Raw genomic sequence first — 20628 nt, forward strand, 5'->3', positions numbered from 1 at the left:
TTCAGAGTAACAGCCGTGTTAGTCTGTCTTCGCAAAAAGAAAAGGAGTACTTGTGGCACCTTAGAGACTAAGCAATTCATTTGAGCATGAGCTTTCGTGAGCTACAGCTCACTTCAGCGGATGCATACCGTGGAAACTGCAGAAGACATTATATACACACAGAGACCATGAAACAATACCTCCTCCCACCCCACTGTCCGAGGGTGAGAAAACCTGGATTTGTGCTGGAAATGGCCCAACTTGATGATCACTTTAGATAAGCTATTACCAGCAGGACAGTGGGGTGGGAGGAGGTATTGTTTCATGGTCTCTGTGTGTATATAATGTCTTCTGCAGTTTCCACGGTATGAATCCGATGAAGTGAGCTGTAGCTCACGAAAGCTCATGCTCAAATAAATTGGTTAGTCTCTAAGGTGCCACAAGTACTCCTTTTCTAATCACCACTAAGAATCCCGAATTCCACATTACTACACATCTCCAAGGAACCCTAACGTAGATATTTTCTCTTCAATATGATACATACATGTTGCTTAATTTTTTCAGCCCTGGATTTAGAAGATCGAATAGCAATGGATTTGTGAGTGAAAATATAAGAACCTACTTAACCAACTACTATTTCAGCTTTTCTCTCCCCTCCAAAATCTGAGCAACCAACAAGATAAGGAAACACAAACACAAATTTCACCCAAAGGAGTACCTCCACATTTCCAAACTCCTTCTAACCTCTATTTGAACTGCACTTACAGCATATTATTGGATGTCATTTTTACAGCAGCTTTCATGCTGAAGGCTCCCACAACAGTGGATAGTCAGTACATATTGTATTCAACAGTGAGTGGAATGGAGATTTTGGCTAAGGACAGTGAGACAAATCCACAGTTCTTACTGAAAGTGCAGCTTGAAAGGGCCTTATGACCTGATTTTCAGATGGGCTGAGCACACAGTGAAGTAAAGGGGAGCTTCAGATGCTGAGCACCTCTGAAAATCATCCCACTGGATTTTGAAGATCTTGTCTGAAAAACCCACATGTAGCAAACTACATGGAAATAAATTTAACTTCTTCTGAAGAACAAAGGGCTGAAGAGAGCCTAATTATTAGTACCTGCAGTTCCAAGGAATCCCAATATTTCAAAACTGATTCTTAGATCATTAAACAAACATCTCCCCAAGATAGCCTCTTTGTACCACTAACACTGGAAAGCACCGAGATCTCTCTGCAGAGTAGCAGAAGCAGAGCAGAGTGAAAATGTGGCGCTTTGTTTTGATCAGATATATTACACTCAGAACAAACGGACCTGGCATTTATCTCTTGTTCCACCCCACTGTTTTGCAGCGGTCTAAAAAGAGCCCATATTTTGCCTTCCCATTCCAGTGCATAAGAAGAGGGGAACCTGATACAGTCACACTGTGGTCAAAAAGTCCCAAGCAGTTTAATCACTAAATTGTGTAGGTGCCTCAGCAACGAGCAGAGTAGCCCAGAAAGGGTGAAAACAGAGAGAAACTGTTCTATACAAAGGATGACATGTTGGGTGTTGCTTAAGAGAATGATCTGTCTTTCCAGGCCTCAGTCATGAAATTGGTCCGGGTTACTAATAACAGCATGGTAAGAGTTAGGAGCCATTTCCTCTAGTGACTATAGTGATACCGTCCTTTATCAACAGCAGCATGTTTGACCATTGAAGTGGATGCATCAGCTTGGTCATGTGTTTGCTGCTCCTGGTGTTTTTCATTGTGATTAGAGTCAGGAACATGTTACCTCCTTCAGTCAGTATGCAAGCTTGTCATCAGCAATCTGGCTGCCCTCGAGCAACAGAGAGTTGTCTTCCTTGGTTTTGCTTCTTTGCCCTTGGTTCCACGTGTGAGGCTGACCTATCCTTTGGAGGCGTTTGAGAAGCCCTGGTTTAAACGTTCCCTCACAGCGTTTGCAACCCAGACATCAAGGCCGCCGGGCCCGTGAGGAGAGGGAAAGGAAACAGGCTCCTCTAGTCCCTACCCAAGTGGAATGAGCAGAAAGTGTGGTACCCCTCCCCACATAGCCCTCCCTTGGTAGGTAGCACCCCGCCCCCCCCTTCAACCCCCAGGATGCCCTCCCAGGAACATGGAGTCCCATAACCTCTCCCTTTTGATCACCAAGGCCCATGACTCCTTCCCTTTGACCCCATCACAGGCATCTACCACCATGCCTCTCCCTTTGACCCTAATACAGGAGCCCCCCGGACACCCTGGGGCTCCCACCCCAGAACCAGGACCCTTTACGCCCCTCACGCCCCTATAACCCCTGACCTTTGACCCCTCCCCCTTAGGACTACGCGGCCCCTGCGCAGATTTTTCTGGAAGGCCCCGGACGTTGTCAGTAACCATAGAAACCAACGCCAAGCGCAGAACCTGTGTCGGGGCTCCCGCCTCTTCTCCGTGGATTGGCCGCGGCGACAGCCAATCAACTAGCAGATTGGGGGGATATGGGCGCGAGGATTGGCTGACGGGCTCAGCGGCCGAGTGGTGGCGGGGTTTCCGGTTCCGGTGTGAGGCATCGGCGGTGGCAGCGGCAGCGGCGGCGGGCAATGATGGGGCCGAGCGCGGCGGATGCGGCGGAGCAGGAGGAGCGCTTCGACGGGATGCTGTTGGCCATGGCCCAGCAGCACCAGGGCGGCGTGCGGGAGGTAACGCCCGGATGGACGCGCTCGTCAGGCCGCCCCTCCCCCACCTTCGACTCCTCCCCCCTGAGCTCCGAACCCTGTTCCGGGGCCGCGTGAAAGGGGGGCGGGGGCGGGGCGAGCTGGGGTGCAGGGCTCACCCCACCCTGGTTGGGAGCCCCCTGGAGATGAGTCTGGAATAAAGCTGTGATACCCCCCAGCTCCTGTGCACGTGCTCTGGTGGCTGCATTAAGCCATGTGGTTCTCCTCTCCCCCCGCCCGCCATCTGATGTGCCCGTTATTTCCCCTCCTGCCTTCGTGCTTGGCGACTTTGGTAGGGAAACGGTGATTCTTAATAAAGAGGAAGGGGTCGGTATGGTGCTTGTGTCCTGGGTCTGCGGCTGGGGTAGTCGTTTCAGAGGCAGGCATGCTCCTGTTGGTCACCCAGAGGTTGCCATGTTGCTGTTTGCCAGCAGCCTCTACACACGTTGTTATTGCTTCCACTAGAGTCCCCAGGACTCAAGGTGCCTGGGGTAATGGCTGGAAGACATTGACTTGAATGTATTTCTCATTAATATGGTGCTATTGACATGTATGGGCTTTCAGAGACAGCCAAGAAGACAAAATCCACACCCATGTTACAATTTCAATAGACAAAATACAAGCAAAGGGATGTAATATAAAAGTAAGTTGAATGAGTAGCTATATTAGAGAGACAAGGTGGGTGAGGTAATCTTTCTTATTGGACCAACTTCTATTAGTGAGAAAAAAAGCTCTAGAGCCACACAGACCTCCTCTTCAGGTCTGGAAATCATCATCCCAGTTCAGTAAAATATATTAGCTCACCCACTTTGTGTCTCTAATATCCTGGGTCCAACACAGCTACATTACATATATTATATCTATAGGGCAGGTTACTTGTTTGTCAATCATGTCATTGAGTCCTACCCCTGGAGAGTGTGACCCTAAGAAAAACCATATTGAGTCAGACCTATGGTTTGTCTAGCACAGTATCCTATTTTTTAACAGTGACTGGTGTTAGGTACTTCAGCGTGAGTGAATAGAACAAGGCAATTTATCAAGTGATACATCCCGCCATCCAGTCCCAGCTTCTAGCGTCGCAACCCTGATACAAGCAAAATTGTTTAAACGTGAGCCGTTTCTTTGGCCACAGAGATTTCTGTACTGACAGTCATCCCAAAATGTTATGATGACTGTTACATAGTGTTTCAAATGACCTAGGAAGATAAATAGGATGGTGAGGTTACCATGGGTTTCAGGATCAAGTCCCTGCCCACATCAGTCAGGGAAACCATAGTAGCAACAGCACTTCCTACTGACATAGTATAGCTTTTAGCTGAGGTGTGGGTAGGATTTAGTCTCAGTGAGCACTATTTTCCTTTCCTCTACCATCTCCCAGAAATTTTAAATTTCTTGCAGAAATTGCCATGCTGAAACATACCTATATAGTCTAGTCTTGTCATATGTCAGATGTCTAGGGCCTACCAAATTAAAGGTCCATTTTGGTCAATTTCACATTCATAGGATTTTAAAAATTAGTAAATTAGTACTGCTACCCTTACTTCTGGGCAGCTGGAGAGCAGCAGCTGGTGGCTGGAAGCCTAGCTCTGAAGGCAGAGCCACCGCCAGCAGCAGTGCAGAAGTAAGGATGGTGTAGTATGGTATTGTCACCCTTACTTCTGCACTGCTGCCTGCAGAACTGGGCCCTCAGTCAGCAACTGCCACTCTCTGGCCACCCAGCTTTGAAGGCAGCAGCACAGAAGTAAGGGTGGATGGTATTGCCACCCTTACTTCTGCACTGCAGCTGGTGGGGCACTGCCTTCAGAGCTGGGCGCCCGCCTAACAGTCAGCGCCATCCATCTGCCCAGATCTGAAGGCAGTGCAGAAGGCTGACCAGTAGTGTGACACACACACACCCCCACTCCCTTTTGGATCAGGACCCCCAATTTGAGACACTCTGGTCTCCCCTGTGAAATGTATATAGTATAAGGTAAAAGCACACAAGACCAAGTTTCACAGCGGGTGGCCAGATTTCATGGCTGTGAATTTTGTATGGCCCTACAGATGTCCGATGGAAGCAATTCCTTTTTGCAGCCCATGCATCTGGACCATTATGAAATGCTATCCTTTAGCTGTGCCATATTAGAGCATCTATTTGTCTGCTTCTATTGAGTCCATGTATCCTTTCCTTGGACAGTAAGAACTTTTCTTGGTTTAGGGCCTGGAAATGAGAATACTTGCTCAAATAGTTCTCATTTACCAGACTGTTTAAAAAAAAAAATTGTTCAGTGTGATACTAATAAGATTAGGAAAAAGTGATAAGGGATTGTAACAACTATTTCAAGACCTACAGACTTTTCTTGCAGCTGTGCAACAGGTTGGCTTTATTAAACTAGTGCAGTAGGTATTAAGACCTTGTTTGCATTGTTGCCACTCGGTAAAAGATGTAAGGGTGGCAATTTTGCAACAGAAAAGCTTCAAACAGACTCCAGCGAGAAACTGCTGAGCTTGAATTAATATGCAAACTAGATACCATTAACTTGGGTTTGAATAGAGACTGGGAGTGGCTGGGTCATTACACATATTGAATCTATTTCCTTAAGTATCTCTCACCTTGTCAACTGTCTAAGTGGGCCATCCTATCTGTGTGTATATCTAACTGTATGTTCCATTCTATGCATCTGATAAAGTGAGCTGTAGCTCACGAAAGCTTATGCTCTAATAAATTTGTTAGTCTCTAAGGTGCCAAAAGTACTCCTGTTCTAGTTTGCATTGCTGGCCATTGTTAATTACAAAATTTTACAGATTAATTTTCTTTAGTGAAGTCTAGGATACTGATTCACATGTGCTTTACTACTTATAAGTATAGCTGCAGTTTATAATTCTTCATATTTAAGTAAGTGTGCTGTAGTCTCTCTCTCAAAAAAAATAAGATTTGATCACATAAGGTCTCCCATGGCTCCTACAGCATTGCTCAGAGCTGAGGAATGACTTGGTGAGAGAGAGAGAACTACTGGGGTTTTTACATGAGCAAAGAGACCTAAGTTTGAGAGTTATTTTTAAAAAAAAATCCTCACACACCAGATAGTTTTAAGGTTATAATTCTAGAAGCCCCCACTGTAACTATAGTAGTCATGGTGCTTCTAAGGTGACTTCAAAAGGAATTTATCAGTCCTTGCCCATTGTATAATCTCATAAAAATCTCTTGAAGGTAGAGAATCCAGAAGGCATATCTTTGCAGAATACGCTAATTGTTTCTGATAAATAGGTACAGGAGTTTGATGTCAAGATTTAAACAGATCTCCAAGTAGACTTGGCTGGGGATTACAGTACAGAACATCAAAAAAAAACAAAAAAACACAAACCTCTCCTTACTGAGGCGAGAAGTACTGATGGGAACTAGCATCTCTTGTTGATCTGGTGGCAGTTTGGTGTCCTGGCAGGCCAAGAGTAAAGTTATTTTGTTTGTTTTCTCTTGGGAAGTTGAAATCTTTATTTCAAGTCTTCTGAAACTACTTGTCTTTTGTCTTTCAGCTTGTGAACACGTTCTTCAGTTTCCTCAGACGTAAAACTGATTTCTTCATAGGAGGAGAAGAGGGAGTAGCAGAGAAGGTAACTCCCCTGATATTTTCATGATTGATTTCTTACATATATAGAGCATAGCTTGCTCTATCTGGAAACACTAATTTCTGTGGCAGACGGAGTTCTCCATATTCTCCAGTTACTGCTCTGCCTCCACATGCTCTCCTATTGCCATCAGATTCTTTTTACTGCTCTATGGGCCTGACTTTCTGTGAAACTGCTGAAACATACTAAGGAAACAAGGTAATAATAGACTGCCCCATCCACAGCTGAGCATGTTTGCTTGTGTGAGTGGCATCAGTGGTGAAAGGTTGTTGGTTTTTTTGGCCATGCTCTGGCCAAAGGCTTGTTTGGAAAGCAAGCCTGCCAGACATACTGATTTAACTGTGACAGACACCGCAGGATTGATAACCCCAGGTTACCTTGTTTGTTCATTTCAGAAAAAGCACAAAGTCCGTCTCACTGCATATGTAGTTACCACTTTGTCTCTGAGCTGCAGGATACGACAGTGTTGGTGTGAGGCTGGTGGTTGCTGTGTGGGTGTGGGAGACCTGGACCCTTCTGTTTCCAGCAGGCTGGCATTCCTGACCCTACTGCAGAGTACTACATTTCATATTTAATCTCACAACAGACTTAAGTGCTCAAATATGAAGTACCTAAACTTTCTGAATGCCTTCTGTAGTTAGCTACATAGCAGGAGTTCCAAACTTCTTCACGTTGTGGACTGAGGAAGTGAGCTGTAGCTCACGAAAGCTTATGCTCTAATAAATTGGTTAGTCTCTAAGGTGCCACAAGTCCTCCTTTTCTTTTTGCGAATACAGACTAACACGGCTGCTACTCTGAAATATGTCTTAGTAACATCTCATGGAAACATTAATTTCCATACAGATCACATCCCCTCCTACTGGCTATTGAATAACATCTGTGGCCGGCAACTACAGCCATTCTTGCATGGAAAAAAAAAAATCAGTATTGGGAAACTAATATATTTGTAGGTGCTTTAATGCAGTTTAACAAATTCTGTGCTCTACCACAGAGCTGTTAAGTGCTCTACCAACCACTGCTGATCTGAAGGCCAGAGTTTGGGAACCACTGCCATATGGTTTTGTCAATGCTGCATAATGTATACATGCTGCATAATCTATGAAATGGAAAAAGAAGCTTTAGGATGAAAATGATGCAAATGATTAACTCTTCTTCCTCCCCTCAGTCTGGGGAGAGACGAGTTAGAAATCTACAAGATCACAAAGAGATTGGCATATAGTTATAGAAAGAAAATGTGATTAGCACTCCTGATAGTTTCAGATGACTGACACCCCTCCCCATTTTTTTTTTAAAAGAACCTTCCTGTGTTTGACTGAGGGTTTGTTTTTAAAATTATCATCCTCACTTTGGATTCATTCCTCAGTAAGGGCAAGTCTTTGACAAATCACTATACAGGCAGTGAACGATACCACATGCAAATACATATTTTGTACTTCTGGTCATGGCTATTCAAATGCTGAAGCAACTTTAAGGGTCTTCCAACATTTGAAACAGAGCCAATTTCACCGTCAGATGGTTGCAGAACACCCTGCCACTTGCTGCTGGGTATGCATCAGTGTCCTGATCTCAGCCCCTGACTCTCCTGAGATGCAGGTTAGGTGGACAGAAATAGCATGCTTCTCCCACCTTCGTTTGGGAAAGAACACTGAGCCTGTTTCACGCAGCTTTTTGGGATCATAGCTTGGAATTTGACTAGCTGTAGAGGCAGGAAAACCATAATGTTGAATCCTCTTTTGTGGAGGGAGAAAGATTCTGGAGAAAAATCTTTTCATAGGGCAGCTCCACCAAGCAGCACCCCCACAACAGGCTGTGGCCTGACAGGTTCTCCCAGCCTCAGTTTCTCCTTCTTATCCACACATGAAGAGAACATAGTCTGTCTTTGATACAAAGCTTGCCCTGGGCATAACTGGTACACACCATTGCAGTAATTCCCCAAAAACCTTGTAATAAACCCATTCTGCAGTTTCCACAGTAAACATATGAAAATACAGTGGTCCCCGTCCCCCCCCATTCCCCTCTTCAGGTTGAGCTCTGCCACATCACCGACCCAAGTCAATAACAGCACTCTGTTCCAAGTTCTTTTTACACCCATGTAGAGTCCCTCTCTCCAGGCCTTCCTGCCTGAGAGTGACCAGTCTTCTTGTAGCCCTTCACTCAGGTCTTTGCCATAAGAGCTCCCCCTCCTGCAGTGTTCCACTCCTCTGGGCCTCCCTTCCTGTAAGCCCTGCCCCTTGACAGGGGATCCACTTCCTGCATCAACCCTCTTTCTTCCAGGCTTGGCTTCCCCTCACCAAGCTGTATCGTCCCCTTTTTCCTAGGAGCCACTACCCAAGCCTTCCACTCATCTAGGATTCCCCACTTCAATCAGTTCTCACCAGCAGTTCTGTTCCAGTTCTTATATGGATTCAGCTCTCTTCCAAGCAACTCCTGCCACCTTTTCCTTGCTGCTCACTCTCGGGTTCAGGCACCATTCACCTGTTCTGACTCTCCCAATCTCCTGCCCTCAAGTGCCCATATGCCCTCTCTTAAGCCTAATTTGGGGTCAACTGACCAGTTGCAGGTGCACTGGCCTCTTCCCTCTTAAAGGGCCAGTGTTACCCTGTGACACACCTGTCTCCTTTTCACTTCCCTTCCCCAAATGAATTAGAATGCTATTTTAGTAGTACCATCCTTTTGGCTTTTTGGAGACTCAATTCCACTTCTATGTATACAACAGAGGGAGTGTGTTTTGAATATCATATCAAAGAAGATACTACAGGCCAGTGTTCCCTCTAATTTTTTCCATCCATGTGTGGAATAAATTTGTAATGTGCACCAATATTGAGGTAATGTGCAGATCTGTGTCACCAGTAGAAACAAAAAGCCCCATAATTTTTTAATTACCATAGGGATAATTATGCATTTTAGAACTCACTACTCAAAGAATTAAATTTTAAGCATAAAAGAAATAAAATTATGAAATGCATAGACCAGTCCAGAAACTAAAATAATAGCACTTTGAAAGAATAAAATTACATAGAATATATGTGCACTGCAGGAAGTACCAAGAAGTACCAACAACAACACAAGTATGAGTGTGCGTGTGAGAGAGACACAGAGACAGTATGCATGCTCTGGCCGCTGGGGAAGTCAGGGACTGTGCGCTATCTCTTTAAGGCACTCACTCATCACAGCAGCTCTCCTGCTCCTGAGCCCTGTGTTCTCTTCCCCCCCTGTGGAAATGGGATACATGGGCGGGGGGGGAGGCAGGGGAAGCAGGACACCCTGATATCGGCACCCCCTCTGTCCCCCCTCCACAGCAAGCAGGAGGGTCCCAGGAGCAGCTGTCCAGGGGTTCCAAGATAGAGGGCAGGAGCAATGTGACTGCAGAGCAGTGGGGGGAGGGCCACCTGAGCACATGCTGCCGTGGCTCTGCTAATCAAGTGCGTGATTCACTCCTGGGTGGTCCCTCAGCTTAGAGGGAACAGAGTACTGCACTCCTGCTGTGTACATAAAGATTTAATAATAATTGTATCTTTCTCCCCCTGTACTGGTTTGCAGTCAGTTGTATAATTAGCTGAGGTCCAGAATCTCTGAGCTGCTTTGGCCTAGTTCACCCTGATAAGTGCCGATCACATCCTTGGCACTTCTTCTGATTAAACTCATACCCTTTGATATAAGGAATCTCTTCTTCCCCTCCTCTTGATTCCCATCTGTGATGGTTACCAGGGGTACCCAGCATTGCTCCCACCTGCCCTGTATTACATTCTCCCCAGATGTTCTCTTTCCTGTCTGAAGAGCTTGTGTGTCTTCCATAGTAGAACTATGTTTTCACTACGTGCTGCCTTGCACAGTACCTCTGGCATTATCAACAGCTGGGTTATTTCTCTGGCTTCCTGCCTGTTTACTCAACTCTCCCTCCAAGCAGTGCAGCCATTTACGTCACAGACCTTGATATTCTGCCTTTCTTGGGTGCTCCTGGGGCAGGGTTATATGGTAACTTGGTCCCAAGCAATATAATTTGGTTTTCAAATTTTTAAAATCTCTCTCCCACAAACTATACCTTCTAGGTTTTTAAGTATTCATTGTTATTTCTTCCCCCCCGCCCCCTTCTGCCAACAGTGCAAGGTGTTTACAAAAAATAGTATGAATGCAAGTTCTCCACCCTAAATAGCTTACCATCTAAATATTAAATTGGATAATTATCCATCTAGTGTATATGGGGATGCTTCAGATGGGAAAGGTCTTCAGTGTACTCCACCTGGAAAGCATCCGGATCCAGTTATTATACTCCTATAACTTCTTCCACGGGGGGAATCTCAAAGCATTGACAAACACTAGTTATCAGAGCCTCCTGGTCCTCTGTGAGTTAGGACAGTATTCTTCTCATTTTACAGATGAGTGAGGCACAGAGACTACGTGAATAGTTTAAGGTGAGACTACAAATCCTTGGCACAGAGCTGAATATACAAACTAGGGTCCTGAATCTCCATTGCACTTTCACCTCTGCAAAGTAGCTGTTAAACACTGTCAAATCAAATGGTAGGATTTTACACTACACAAGGTACAGGGCAATGGAGAATCCAGCTCAAGGAGTACTTTTCTCCTATGGGCAGGGATTTGGAAAGTATTTTGAACTTTCCCAGATATTCTGTCAGACACCATCTCAAATCTGGGATGAAAAGAGGGGGAAATATCCCTAGGTCAGTGCTTTTGGGGAACGTGTCTGCTCTGCAGTAGACTTATAAGGGAGGTGAAGTCTCCCTTCAGCTGCTGCCACCCAGGTTCGGGAGTATGGTGAAGTCTTAAAACTCCTCCATCATTGGGCTGCTTTCTTTCAGTTAATCACAGAGACGTTCAACCACCACAACAAGCTGGCTCAGAAAGAGCGGAAGGAGAAAAAGGCCCGGCAAGAGGCAGAACGGCGTGAAAAGGCAGAGCGAGCTGCCAAACTCGTTAAAGAAAAGAAGCAGGAAGATAATGAGCCAAGGATCAAGGAGCTTACAGAGGAAGAGGCGGAAAGGTTGCAACAGGAAATTGACCAGGTGAGAGCTCAGTATGGTGCACGTGTGTGCACACACACATCTGCCTTTTAAAAGGAGACTGTCTGGGGCTAGAGCCAGCCTTCTTTGTTGGCTTGTGTGCAACCCAATCAGTAGTGACTGGTATAATTCAGTTAGAAGCTTTGTGCTTGTACAAATATCCAGAATACCAGGCTGGAGCAGCTGTTGCATTTCCAAGTTAATCTAAGCCTGTCCAATCTTTCTTTTCCTTGGTTCTCTTACAGGTTACTTTGCCCCAGTGCCCTCAGCAAGTGCTGTTATTGCAACAGAGCGCTCTGGCACGGTCTCTGAGTAACTCTCTGTGCAGTTACACTGGGGAAGGGAGCAGAGGAGGGCTGACACCATGCCAGACTGCCTCTCGGAGAGTGGGGCTTTCCTGTTATGTGGTGCAGTAGAGCTGGAAACCCCCCCAAGTTTCCTGTAGTTCTGAGTCATGCGCAGGTCTGCAGCTTTATCTATAGAAGGAAATGGGGCCACCTAGTGCTGTATTAGTACATTTCACTTGTCAGAGTTTCACAGATATCAGATAATCAGTCTGGGGGTTTGGGGTTTTTTTAAAACAGAAAAAAGAGCAAAAACAAGATGAGCCCAAAGATGTCTCAGTGAAACCCTGTGAGAATCAAACGGAATCTCCAGAGCCCAGCAAACAGGTAATGTGTTCCCAGAGACTTCCTCAGTTCTGGGGAGGAGGAAGTGTGCATCTGAACAACATTGAGGTGGCCTCTCGGTATGTGGAGGAGTATGCCATTTGAACAGTGTGGAGCATCCTCTTTCTGTGAGAGCGTGCACTGGAGGTCTTCAGTGCTTCTGCCATCTCTACTCCCTGCCCATTTGGCGAGTGCAAAAGATTCTCAAAGACATTTCCTAATGTATTAAAAATCTGATGCTTTAAAAGGAAATCTCTGCCCTCTAATTCCAGGCTGGATCTATGTGGAGTGCCTTGGGCATCAAAAAACATAATTAACTGGAAAATCCCATATGAATTTAAAGAGCCATTCTTACTAGTGAAATGTATATGCAGGCTTGAAGACCTCTTTACTGATGCTTAAATTGTCTGTTTAGGAGACTGATGACGAAGAAGAAGAAGATGAGAAGGATAAAGGAAAACTTAAACCAAACTCTGGGAATGGGGCTGACCTTCCAAACTATAGGTGGACACAGACCCTTTCTGAATTGGATGTAAGTGCTGCCTTTGATTGGGGATGTGAGGAACTCTAGCCTTGAAACTTGAGGGCAGGCACTGCTATGAACTGTGGAGCCGTTGATGAGCAACAAGGTCAGCTAGCTCAATGATATGGTTTGTATTCTGGTTGTCCAAGAAGATAATAGTAACAGTGTTCAGCTGTAGCACACCCATAGAGGGAGAGAGCTTAGTAGACAAGATGCTTTGAGGCCTTTTTGTCATTCTGCCTCAATCTTGACCTTGTTGAAGTGAGACAGCACTCATAGTTTGCTCATCCTGTGCAACCCACTTGAGACCTGTCGGGCATCATCTTGCCAAATGTCTGCTTCAGCCCCCACAGAATCCATATATTTAATGCACAAAGAGCATGTCCTACTCTAGCATATACCGTGTAGCTCAGATGAACTCAAGGTAGAAAGTCTTGGAGCAGTAACACAAGGGGAAGTGAGAGATCTCTCTGATCCCTCTTTCTCTCTTTCCTGTCCAGCTGGCCATCCCATTCAAGGTGAGCTTTCGGCTGAAGGGGAAGGATGTGGTGGTGGACGTTCAGAGACGGCACCTGAAAGTGGGGCTGAAGGGTCACCCCCCAGTGATTGAAGGAGATCTATACAATGAAGTGAAGGTGGAGGAAAGCTCCTGGCTGATTGAGGATGGTAAAATAGTCACCGTGCACCTGGAGAAGGTAAGAACATAAATGCCATACTGGGTCAGACCAGTGATCCATACACACGGTATTTTAACATCTCAATCTCGGACAGTTCTTCAGGGCATGTCTACACTTAAAATGGTGCAGCAGTGGATACTCCATCTCCCCTAGAGGAGGTAGCTAAATCAACAGGAGAATTCTCCCATCGATCTAGCACTGTCTACACTCGGGTTTGGTTAGTTTAATCGTGTTGCTCAGGGGTGTGGATTTTTTTACTGTGACATAGTTATACTGATCTAATTTCCTAGTGTAGACCAGGCCTCAGTTTTGTCACCTAAAAAGAATGGCTCAGGTCTGGAAATTTTTCTCACATCCTGTACAAGGTACAGCAGGATGAATCAGTGATAGCATTCAGGCTCATGTCTGTTATACATCTCCTAGAGCCAGGAACCTTGAGAGTTAAGATTGTACTTCCACTCCTGTTCTTTGGTACAGTATTGCTTGAGCCTATATACTGCTCCACTTAGGAACATCAGTGTATTGAGGACTAGAGTCTGACCAGATCTTCAGCTGTAACTTTTAATTGGTCCTGGATTGGTCATTCACTCTTTGAGAATGGAGTCCGCTTTTCTTTAAAGTTGGGTGGATTATTGGAGCAAAGTTCTGGTCTGTCTTTCACCTGTGGTATGTGAACATCTGGGCACAGTTGGTGTGTCATGTGCTGGCAGGTTTCAGTGTGGCAGTGTTACTTTTATGTCATTTCAGTTGCAGTTGATTAATAATAGGAACATGGGTTTGCCCTTTCTGGACGCTGTCTCCTTGCAGATTGTTGCTAGCGTTGGTAATTCCTGCCATTTGGGATTAAACTGAGGTGATTGAGAGTGGGAAAGCCACCTTATACCCAGGCTTTATCTTCTGGCGGTCATTGTCATTTAAGGGCTACATGAGCTGGGTTTGATTCCAGTAACTCTGTTTCTTTGTAACAAAAAAGTAACCCACCTAAATATCCAGATGAGCATTTTCAGAGAATCTGCTGTTTTGTGAAGTGTTCTTTACTGCCTCCTCTCCTCTTTTTAGATCAACAAGATGGAATGGTGGAGCAAGCTAGTCTCCACAGACCCAGAAATCAACACCAAGAAAATTAACCCAGAGAACTCAAAGGTAATATCTGCTTGTCACCCCATTAGCCATAGTGAACAGGGGCTGTGTACGGTGATCAACTTGTGATCAAGGTTTTCTTAAACCTTTTGGCCTCTACCATGTATTCAATCTGCAAGCAAAGTAAATGGGGCCAAAGGACACAGAATCCAAAGGGGATGAAGACTTGGGAGAAATGTTGACCTATGAAACTATAAGAAGTGTGGCACACAACTTGTCTCAGTGCCCCATGAGAGACCTGGTCTGAATTAGAAGTGGGACTGTAGAATTTCTTGTGTCCTGGGAAAATAAGGTGTAAACTTGCCACTGCCCATGGTGACAATGTTGCATTAGTCTGAGAACAAACCTCTGCTCTGTGTAAGGAAAACCCCTTCCCCTGACTTCAAATACCATGAGTTCAGTATCAGGGGGTAGCCGTGTTAGTCTGTATCCACAAAAACAACAAGGAGTCTGGTGGCACCTTAAACAGAAGTGGGGTTTTTACCCACGAAAGCTTATGCTCAAATAAATCAGTTAGTCTTTAAGGTGCCACCAGACTCCTTGTTGTTTTCATGAGTTCAGTGTTACTCCAGAAAAGTTTGCTCCTATAGAATCCAGTGAGTGTTCACCTGGAGTGGTGTAGGGAGCATGTTAAAAGGAACATGAGGAGACATGTTGCCTCCTCATGGAACAGTTTTTGGATCAGAGTATGACTAACTGAATATTTGTGAGAGACTTTGTGAGTGTATTCCCTGACTGGGGTTATGGATGGCATAACTAGAAAGAGATGATCTAGCAAGTTAAATAATTCAAAAGCATGAGCTGGTATTGGCTACTTCAAAGCTACCCTGCAAACTGAATCCTGCACTCACTGCAATAAGGTTTTGATGTTGGATTTACAGGTCAGTTTATAAGTAGGTCTGTAGTTTGCATACTATAGTGGATTGAAATTTTACTGTCTTAATTCACTGTAAGCAGAGGTTCTGTATGTAGGCCATGGGGCCTGTGGTTTATTCCTCCATCTATAACAGAATCTCTTCGGGTTTTAGTTGTCAGACCTGGACAGTGAAACTCGCAGCATGGTGGAGAAAATGATGTATGATCAACGTCAGAAATCCATGGGGCTCCCCACATCTGATGATCAGAAGAAGCAGGATATACTGAAAAAGTGCGTACAGAGAATTCATCCATGGGTACTTTCTTCCCCACCTCCCTTGAGCAATTTTGTGTGTCAGCCATATGTCATGGAGTAATGGGAGGAGGGAGAATGACTGATGGCGTGTGAGACAAGTTTGGCCTTGGAACCTGTCTGCATTCACGTGCAGAATTCAGTTGCAATGTTTTAGACATTGACCCTCCGTGAAATGTGCTGTGTTGCACAGCTCTGCTCTAGGGCTAGCTTCAAGTGCAGGGAGTAAGACACAGCAGGTGGTGTCTTGGCTGGAGGTATTGTCTCTATGGAGCCAGTGAGATCACATAAAAGCTCATTAATCTCCCTCAACCTAGTAGCCCAGATAATCTTTCCTCCCCCACACATCCTATATTAGACAGTTGTCTCCAAGCCAATAGCACGTTTATATCTTTATAGCCCTGTTTGGCGTAACTGCACCTTGGAGTTCCTGTGAGTAACTTTCCTGACAAGGCTATATGGGGTCAGTGCCCACATCTGCTGGTGATGAGACGAAGGGTAACTGTAGGTTGTGCAGCTTCCCCTTGTAAATGCAAAACTGCATCTTTTCCCTGGGGTGAAACAAGGATTAATCTAGCAGGACAGTTTTTCTGCAGACTTTACTGGCAGTACTATCTGATGTAGTTTTTTGATCAGCACCATAGGGGCTCGTTCAAGCTAAAGGTCCATGAGGGTTATGTGCTGTGTGCCTCTAGTGAGATGACTTCTTGTTCCAAAACGTACATCAGACCCGAAACTGAGATGGTCTTCTCTCACCAAGAATCTGGGTTTGCCCTTGCTTCCCTGAGCAGTGTAGACAGGATCTCTTGTACACAAGACCACTTGTTGAATGTTCTCCATGAGCTTAGTCTCAGTGTTCTTTGACTGGTGGAGAATGGGCATGAAGTTTAGACTGTCCGGCCCATAGTGGGCTTTGGTGATGTCCAGCTACATTCCTGCTCTCTGGCAACAAAGTCCTCTCTGCTGACATGCCGCTGCAACAGCACTTCTCCACCGTCATGCAGAATGGGAATGTGGTTGCATATAGCCCTCTGCCTAGCCAGCGGTTGCATAGTGCTGAACTACATCGGTGGGTCGCCTCCTTGTACCATATTGTTCACATTGCATGATGCAGTATTTCCAAACCTGCTTGCAGTGGCAGACGGAGCATGAAGCTAATCAAAGCTGCTGGAAGAGCTGTACATTTGGGCAGGGTTTGGCCTAACTTTACTGGAGCTGGGTTTCTGTGCTATCCTTCTCTTGCTACTATTCTCACTACCTCAGTAGCGGAGACATCCCCAACATCCCCAGTAATATGTATGACTAAGTAATATGTCTAAGGTTCGATCAGAATCCCCTCACCCCTATTATCAACATCGCAGCTGCTACGTGTCTGGCCTGAAGGTAATAGTTCCCAAGGGTGTGTCCCATTAATAACCGTTGCTTGTTTACACCTGTTGGCCTTGATGACTGGGTAATGTTACTGATATTACTAACGGGAGCAGGAAGGAGTGAGGTGGTGTCCAGGGTTCCTTGCACGGGAAGCTCTGCAAATCAACATGGCTAATGTGAGACCTGCAGGCCTGGGGAAGGGGAGGGCAGCAGCCATCATGGTAGAAAGTGACAGTAGAGGGGGCATTGCTATCCTCTTCCTATGTGGAAGCAGCGATTAATGCCTCCCCACTATACAGGGGCTGTTGTGAGGATAGATTGAACAGTGCCTAGGAAATATCAAACACACCAGAGAGCATGACGTTGCAAAGTAACATTATGTAGCATGCAGCCTACCTAGCTCATTCACTTGTGCACCTTTCTTTCTTACAGGTTCATGGAGCAGCATCCAGAAATGGACTTTTCAAAGGCTAAATTCAACTGAGCCCCTTTTTCCCCCCCACCCCCTTGAGACATACCATGGAATGGGGCAGGATGTGCATGGGTCGGGGGGAGGGAAGGGTCATCTCCTGACCTTGGGCAAGTAAACACTCCTGTCGTCCCCAAGTGAACTTGCCACGGAAGCAGCTTCATGACTGGCATCCTCGCTGTTGTCAGTCCAGCACAATGCAAGGCCCTTGTATCAGTTTGCAGCAGCAGCGCCTGCCAGACCCGTAGCCAGCTGGCTCACATTTATATAGATCCCGAGGACCTTGCTTGGCAGAGAGGAGGAAGTAAAGCAAAAAAGGCTAGGCAAGTCAGGCTAAAGCAATGTTTGGACATCTCGTGGGACTGTCACTTGCCTCTTGGGACCCACTAACCCCAGTCCTTGGTTAAGAACCAGTCTAGTTGTGACAGGAGGGCAGCTGATGCAGCTGATGCAGCTGTCCTCCCAGCTCCTGCTTTGAAACTGGGCAGTTGGAGCCTTGATGGGCAAAATTCCATCTTCTCCCCCCCCCACATATGTACCTGCTCCAAAGCAAGCTGCACCTGTAAAACTTTTACAGGACACAGCACCCTGGCTAAGCCCCTTCCCCCCCCCCCCCCGTGTTTATCAGTGGAACAGCTGTGGCGTTTGGGGTCTTAGTCCTACCTTCAGTAATATAGCACTGCTCACAGTGAGTAAGTCCCTTAACTCTTCCTGCATGACTGCTCTGCTCTCGTGTAGGAACAGTTGGCTTATTCTGTAACGCTTTCCTAGCCTTCATCTGTTTGCCGTGGGGGAGCTCCTCAATAAGGCCTGCTTCACCCTTGGTCTTTGGAGTAGAGGCTAATGTGCCAATTAAACACCATTTTATCTACAACAGAGAAGGATTTTTTACTCCTCCCAGTCCACACTGGTACAAATCCATTTCAGTTATCAGAGGACATTGCGCCACTAGTCACCACACTGCTGCTCAAATTAGTGGGGAAGGGACTTTATGGCCTTTCTAGCTTGGGGGAAGCCCTAGAGCTGAATTGTGCCTGGGGAGTGAGGAGGGTTCAGTGGCTGATCTGCCCACTGCATGGGATTGGCTTAGTGCTGTTGTTGAGCTTGGTGAAAGTGGGACAAGCGGCTCACTACAGAGTTGAGGGGAGAGGTCACTAAAGTGACAGAGGGGTGTGCTGAAATTCTGCTGTCCTGTGAAGGAGGAGCACTTAAGCCCTCTTGCCTTTGCAAAGGGAGGGGGTGGATGGTAGGCAGGAGGAAGCCCTCTGGAAGCTTGATCTCTCCACCTATGTCAAGTTAGTGTTTTCCAAGAGGCCTCCTCTCTTTCACCTGTTGATTGGCCAGCAAGTGTCCCCTACATTCTCTCCTCTCTGGGGTGCTGCTGACTTGAGTAACTTGTTTTCTGCATGTTCATATCATTGTTAAAGCTGCACTTGTAAAATAAAGGAAATAGGGTGATGTGCATGTGTAATTGTGTGGTAAGTAGGGTGGGGATTGATAATGGGGCAGCACCTGGTCTGAAAGCAGTAGAAGGTGGAAATGGAGAACACTAAGGGCTGGACTGATGAGGGGTTTTAGGCCAGGGAGTCTCAAACTCTGCCTGGACCAACTGTGAGCTGCAGTGCCCTGTCTGAAACATTTGAAAGCAATAATGAGGTGGGGTCTGCAGGAAGAAGAGGCTGGTGCATTGCTGATCTGGGACTTTTAACACTCAGCTTGCCTAAGGCCGGGCACCACCTCTGACTTCCACTTCCTGAAGCACACAGCTCGGCCTGTGACTGAGCCTGGGCCCAGCTTGTACACTTTAGTCCGGGCTGGCCAACGGCCCTATTCTTTGGCCTACCCTCTGCCTATAGCAGCCCTGGTGCTCGATCTGAAGTAGCTGCCCGCCTGCCTGATCAGTGCTGCGCCTGTGAAAAAGGCTTGGTGCATAACATGCCATGGTGGCTTTTTTTCACCACACACATTGCTGTGCAGGAACTAGGCCTGAGCCCTGGTGTGGTTATGGAGCGAGAGCAGCAGGTCTTTATTTCTCACATCAGCTGCCTCTGTATCAGATGGAGTGGAAAAGCTGCCTTTTGGTATCACTGGAGGGGCTAGTCAAACTGCCAGAATGGGTAGTTGGGCAAAGGGGTAAAGTCCCCTCTGCCCATGTGCCTGGGCTGTTTGTTTTTGGTTTATAGCAGCAGGACACGGCAGCTTGTTTGCGCTCAGCTGAGCCAAGGCCAGTCTGTTCTGTCTCAGCTTTTGTACATTTTGGCCCCAGATGTCAGTACTGCCTGCACAATCCCCTACAGCAGCAGCCTTGTAACAGAGCATGGAGCTGGGCACCTGCCCTGACAACTGCCACTCTGAGGTGCAGGGGTGCTTCCTTACACTCTCTGCCTGAGCTTCCACCCCCGCTGGACAGGCTATGCTGTCACTTCACCACCAGTTCTCGTCGTTTCTGCCCTCACTGAAGTCAAGTGTGCAGACATAAGAAAAAAGTATTTCAGGGTCTTACATTAAAACTGACTGGGCCAGCCACTAACGTGACATGTGTAAGCATTATTTCTCTCTCCTGTGCAGGCTGAGCAGCTATATTAAGTTCCTGGAATGTACGGTTTATATATGCCAACTTTTCTGTCCAGTTCTGGTGTATAGCAGGCCAAAAAATCAGGTCAGCATATCTGCAGCATGTGTGTTGAGAGCCTACCGTGATGCTGAACTGCAGAGCTCAGAGAGGGGTAGAGAGAAAGTCACTGAGGGCAGGTGCCTGTCGGGTTCTGTCCGTCCCTTGAGGTGGGAGAACAGCAGGAGCAGTGGGAAAGTTCAGGCTAACCTCCATGCTTGCACTAGGCTTAGCTTCCAGCCTCGGGCCCCTCCTAACGAGTCAAGTTTCAGCAGCTGCAGTGGCAGAGACTGATCAGAGGCCAGACCTGCCTGTAGCACCGCCCTCCTCGAACCATGTCCTCAGTTCACCAGCCCCACTTCATCCCTGGCTGGCAGGGGTTGGTGTGGGAGAAATAGAGTTCGGTCACCCTGTTTTGTGGAGGGAAGTAGGGTCAGATCAAAGGTGAGGAGGAAGATAGATGAGCAAACTGCACCTCTTGCTTCAGATCGTGCAAACCCCACGTGGGGGCAGGGTTCAGTCTGCAGCAAGCAGGGCTCTCGCATCCATAGGCAGCCCTAAGAATAGTTATTGCTAACCCAGCAATGGAAATAAGCAGATCAAAGGTAGCAAAAGTCATTGGGATGCAGCTGTCTCTAGAACTGACGTGAGAAACCTTTTGACAAGCACCTCTACTAATTTTTTTTTTTTTAAATACAG

At 46.5% G+C, this 20628-nt stretch overlaps 1 protein-coding gene across 1 annotated transcript; it reads left to right on the forward strand.

Annotated features, from left to right (window-relative positions):
• The first annotated feature begins 2505 nt into the window (after nucleotides 1–2505).
• On the forward strand, nucleotides 2506–18776 carry NUDC (nuclear distribution C, dynein complex regulator). Its single transcript, XM_084652243.1, has 9 exons — nucleotides 2506–2660; nucleotides 6189–6266; nucleotides 11102–11305; nucleotides 11887–11973; nucleotides 12386–12502; nucleotides 12994–13188; nucleotides 14230–14313; nucleotides 15339–15457; nucleotides 17282–18776. Exons 1-9 carry the CDS (start codon nucleotides 2562–2564, stop codon nucleotides 17331–17333), a joined length of 1035 nt encoding a protein of 344 aa, XP_084508369.1. The 5' UTR covers nucleotides 2506–2561; the 3' UTR covers nucleotides 17334–18776.
• Nucleotides 18777–20628: the final 1852 nt, after the last annotated feature.

Source organism: Lepidochelys olivacea (genome assembly GCF_965140295.1).
Source record: "Lepidochelys olivacea isolate rLepOli2 genome assembly, chromosome: 19".
Lineage (NCBI taxonomy): Eukaryota > Metazoa > Chordata > Testudines > Cheloniidae > Lepidochelys > Lepidochelys olivacea.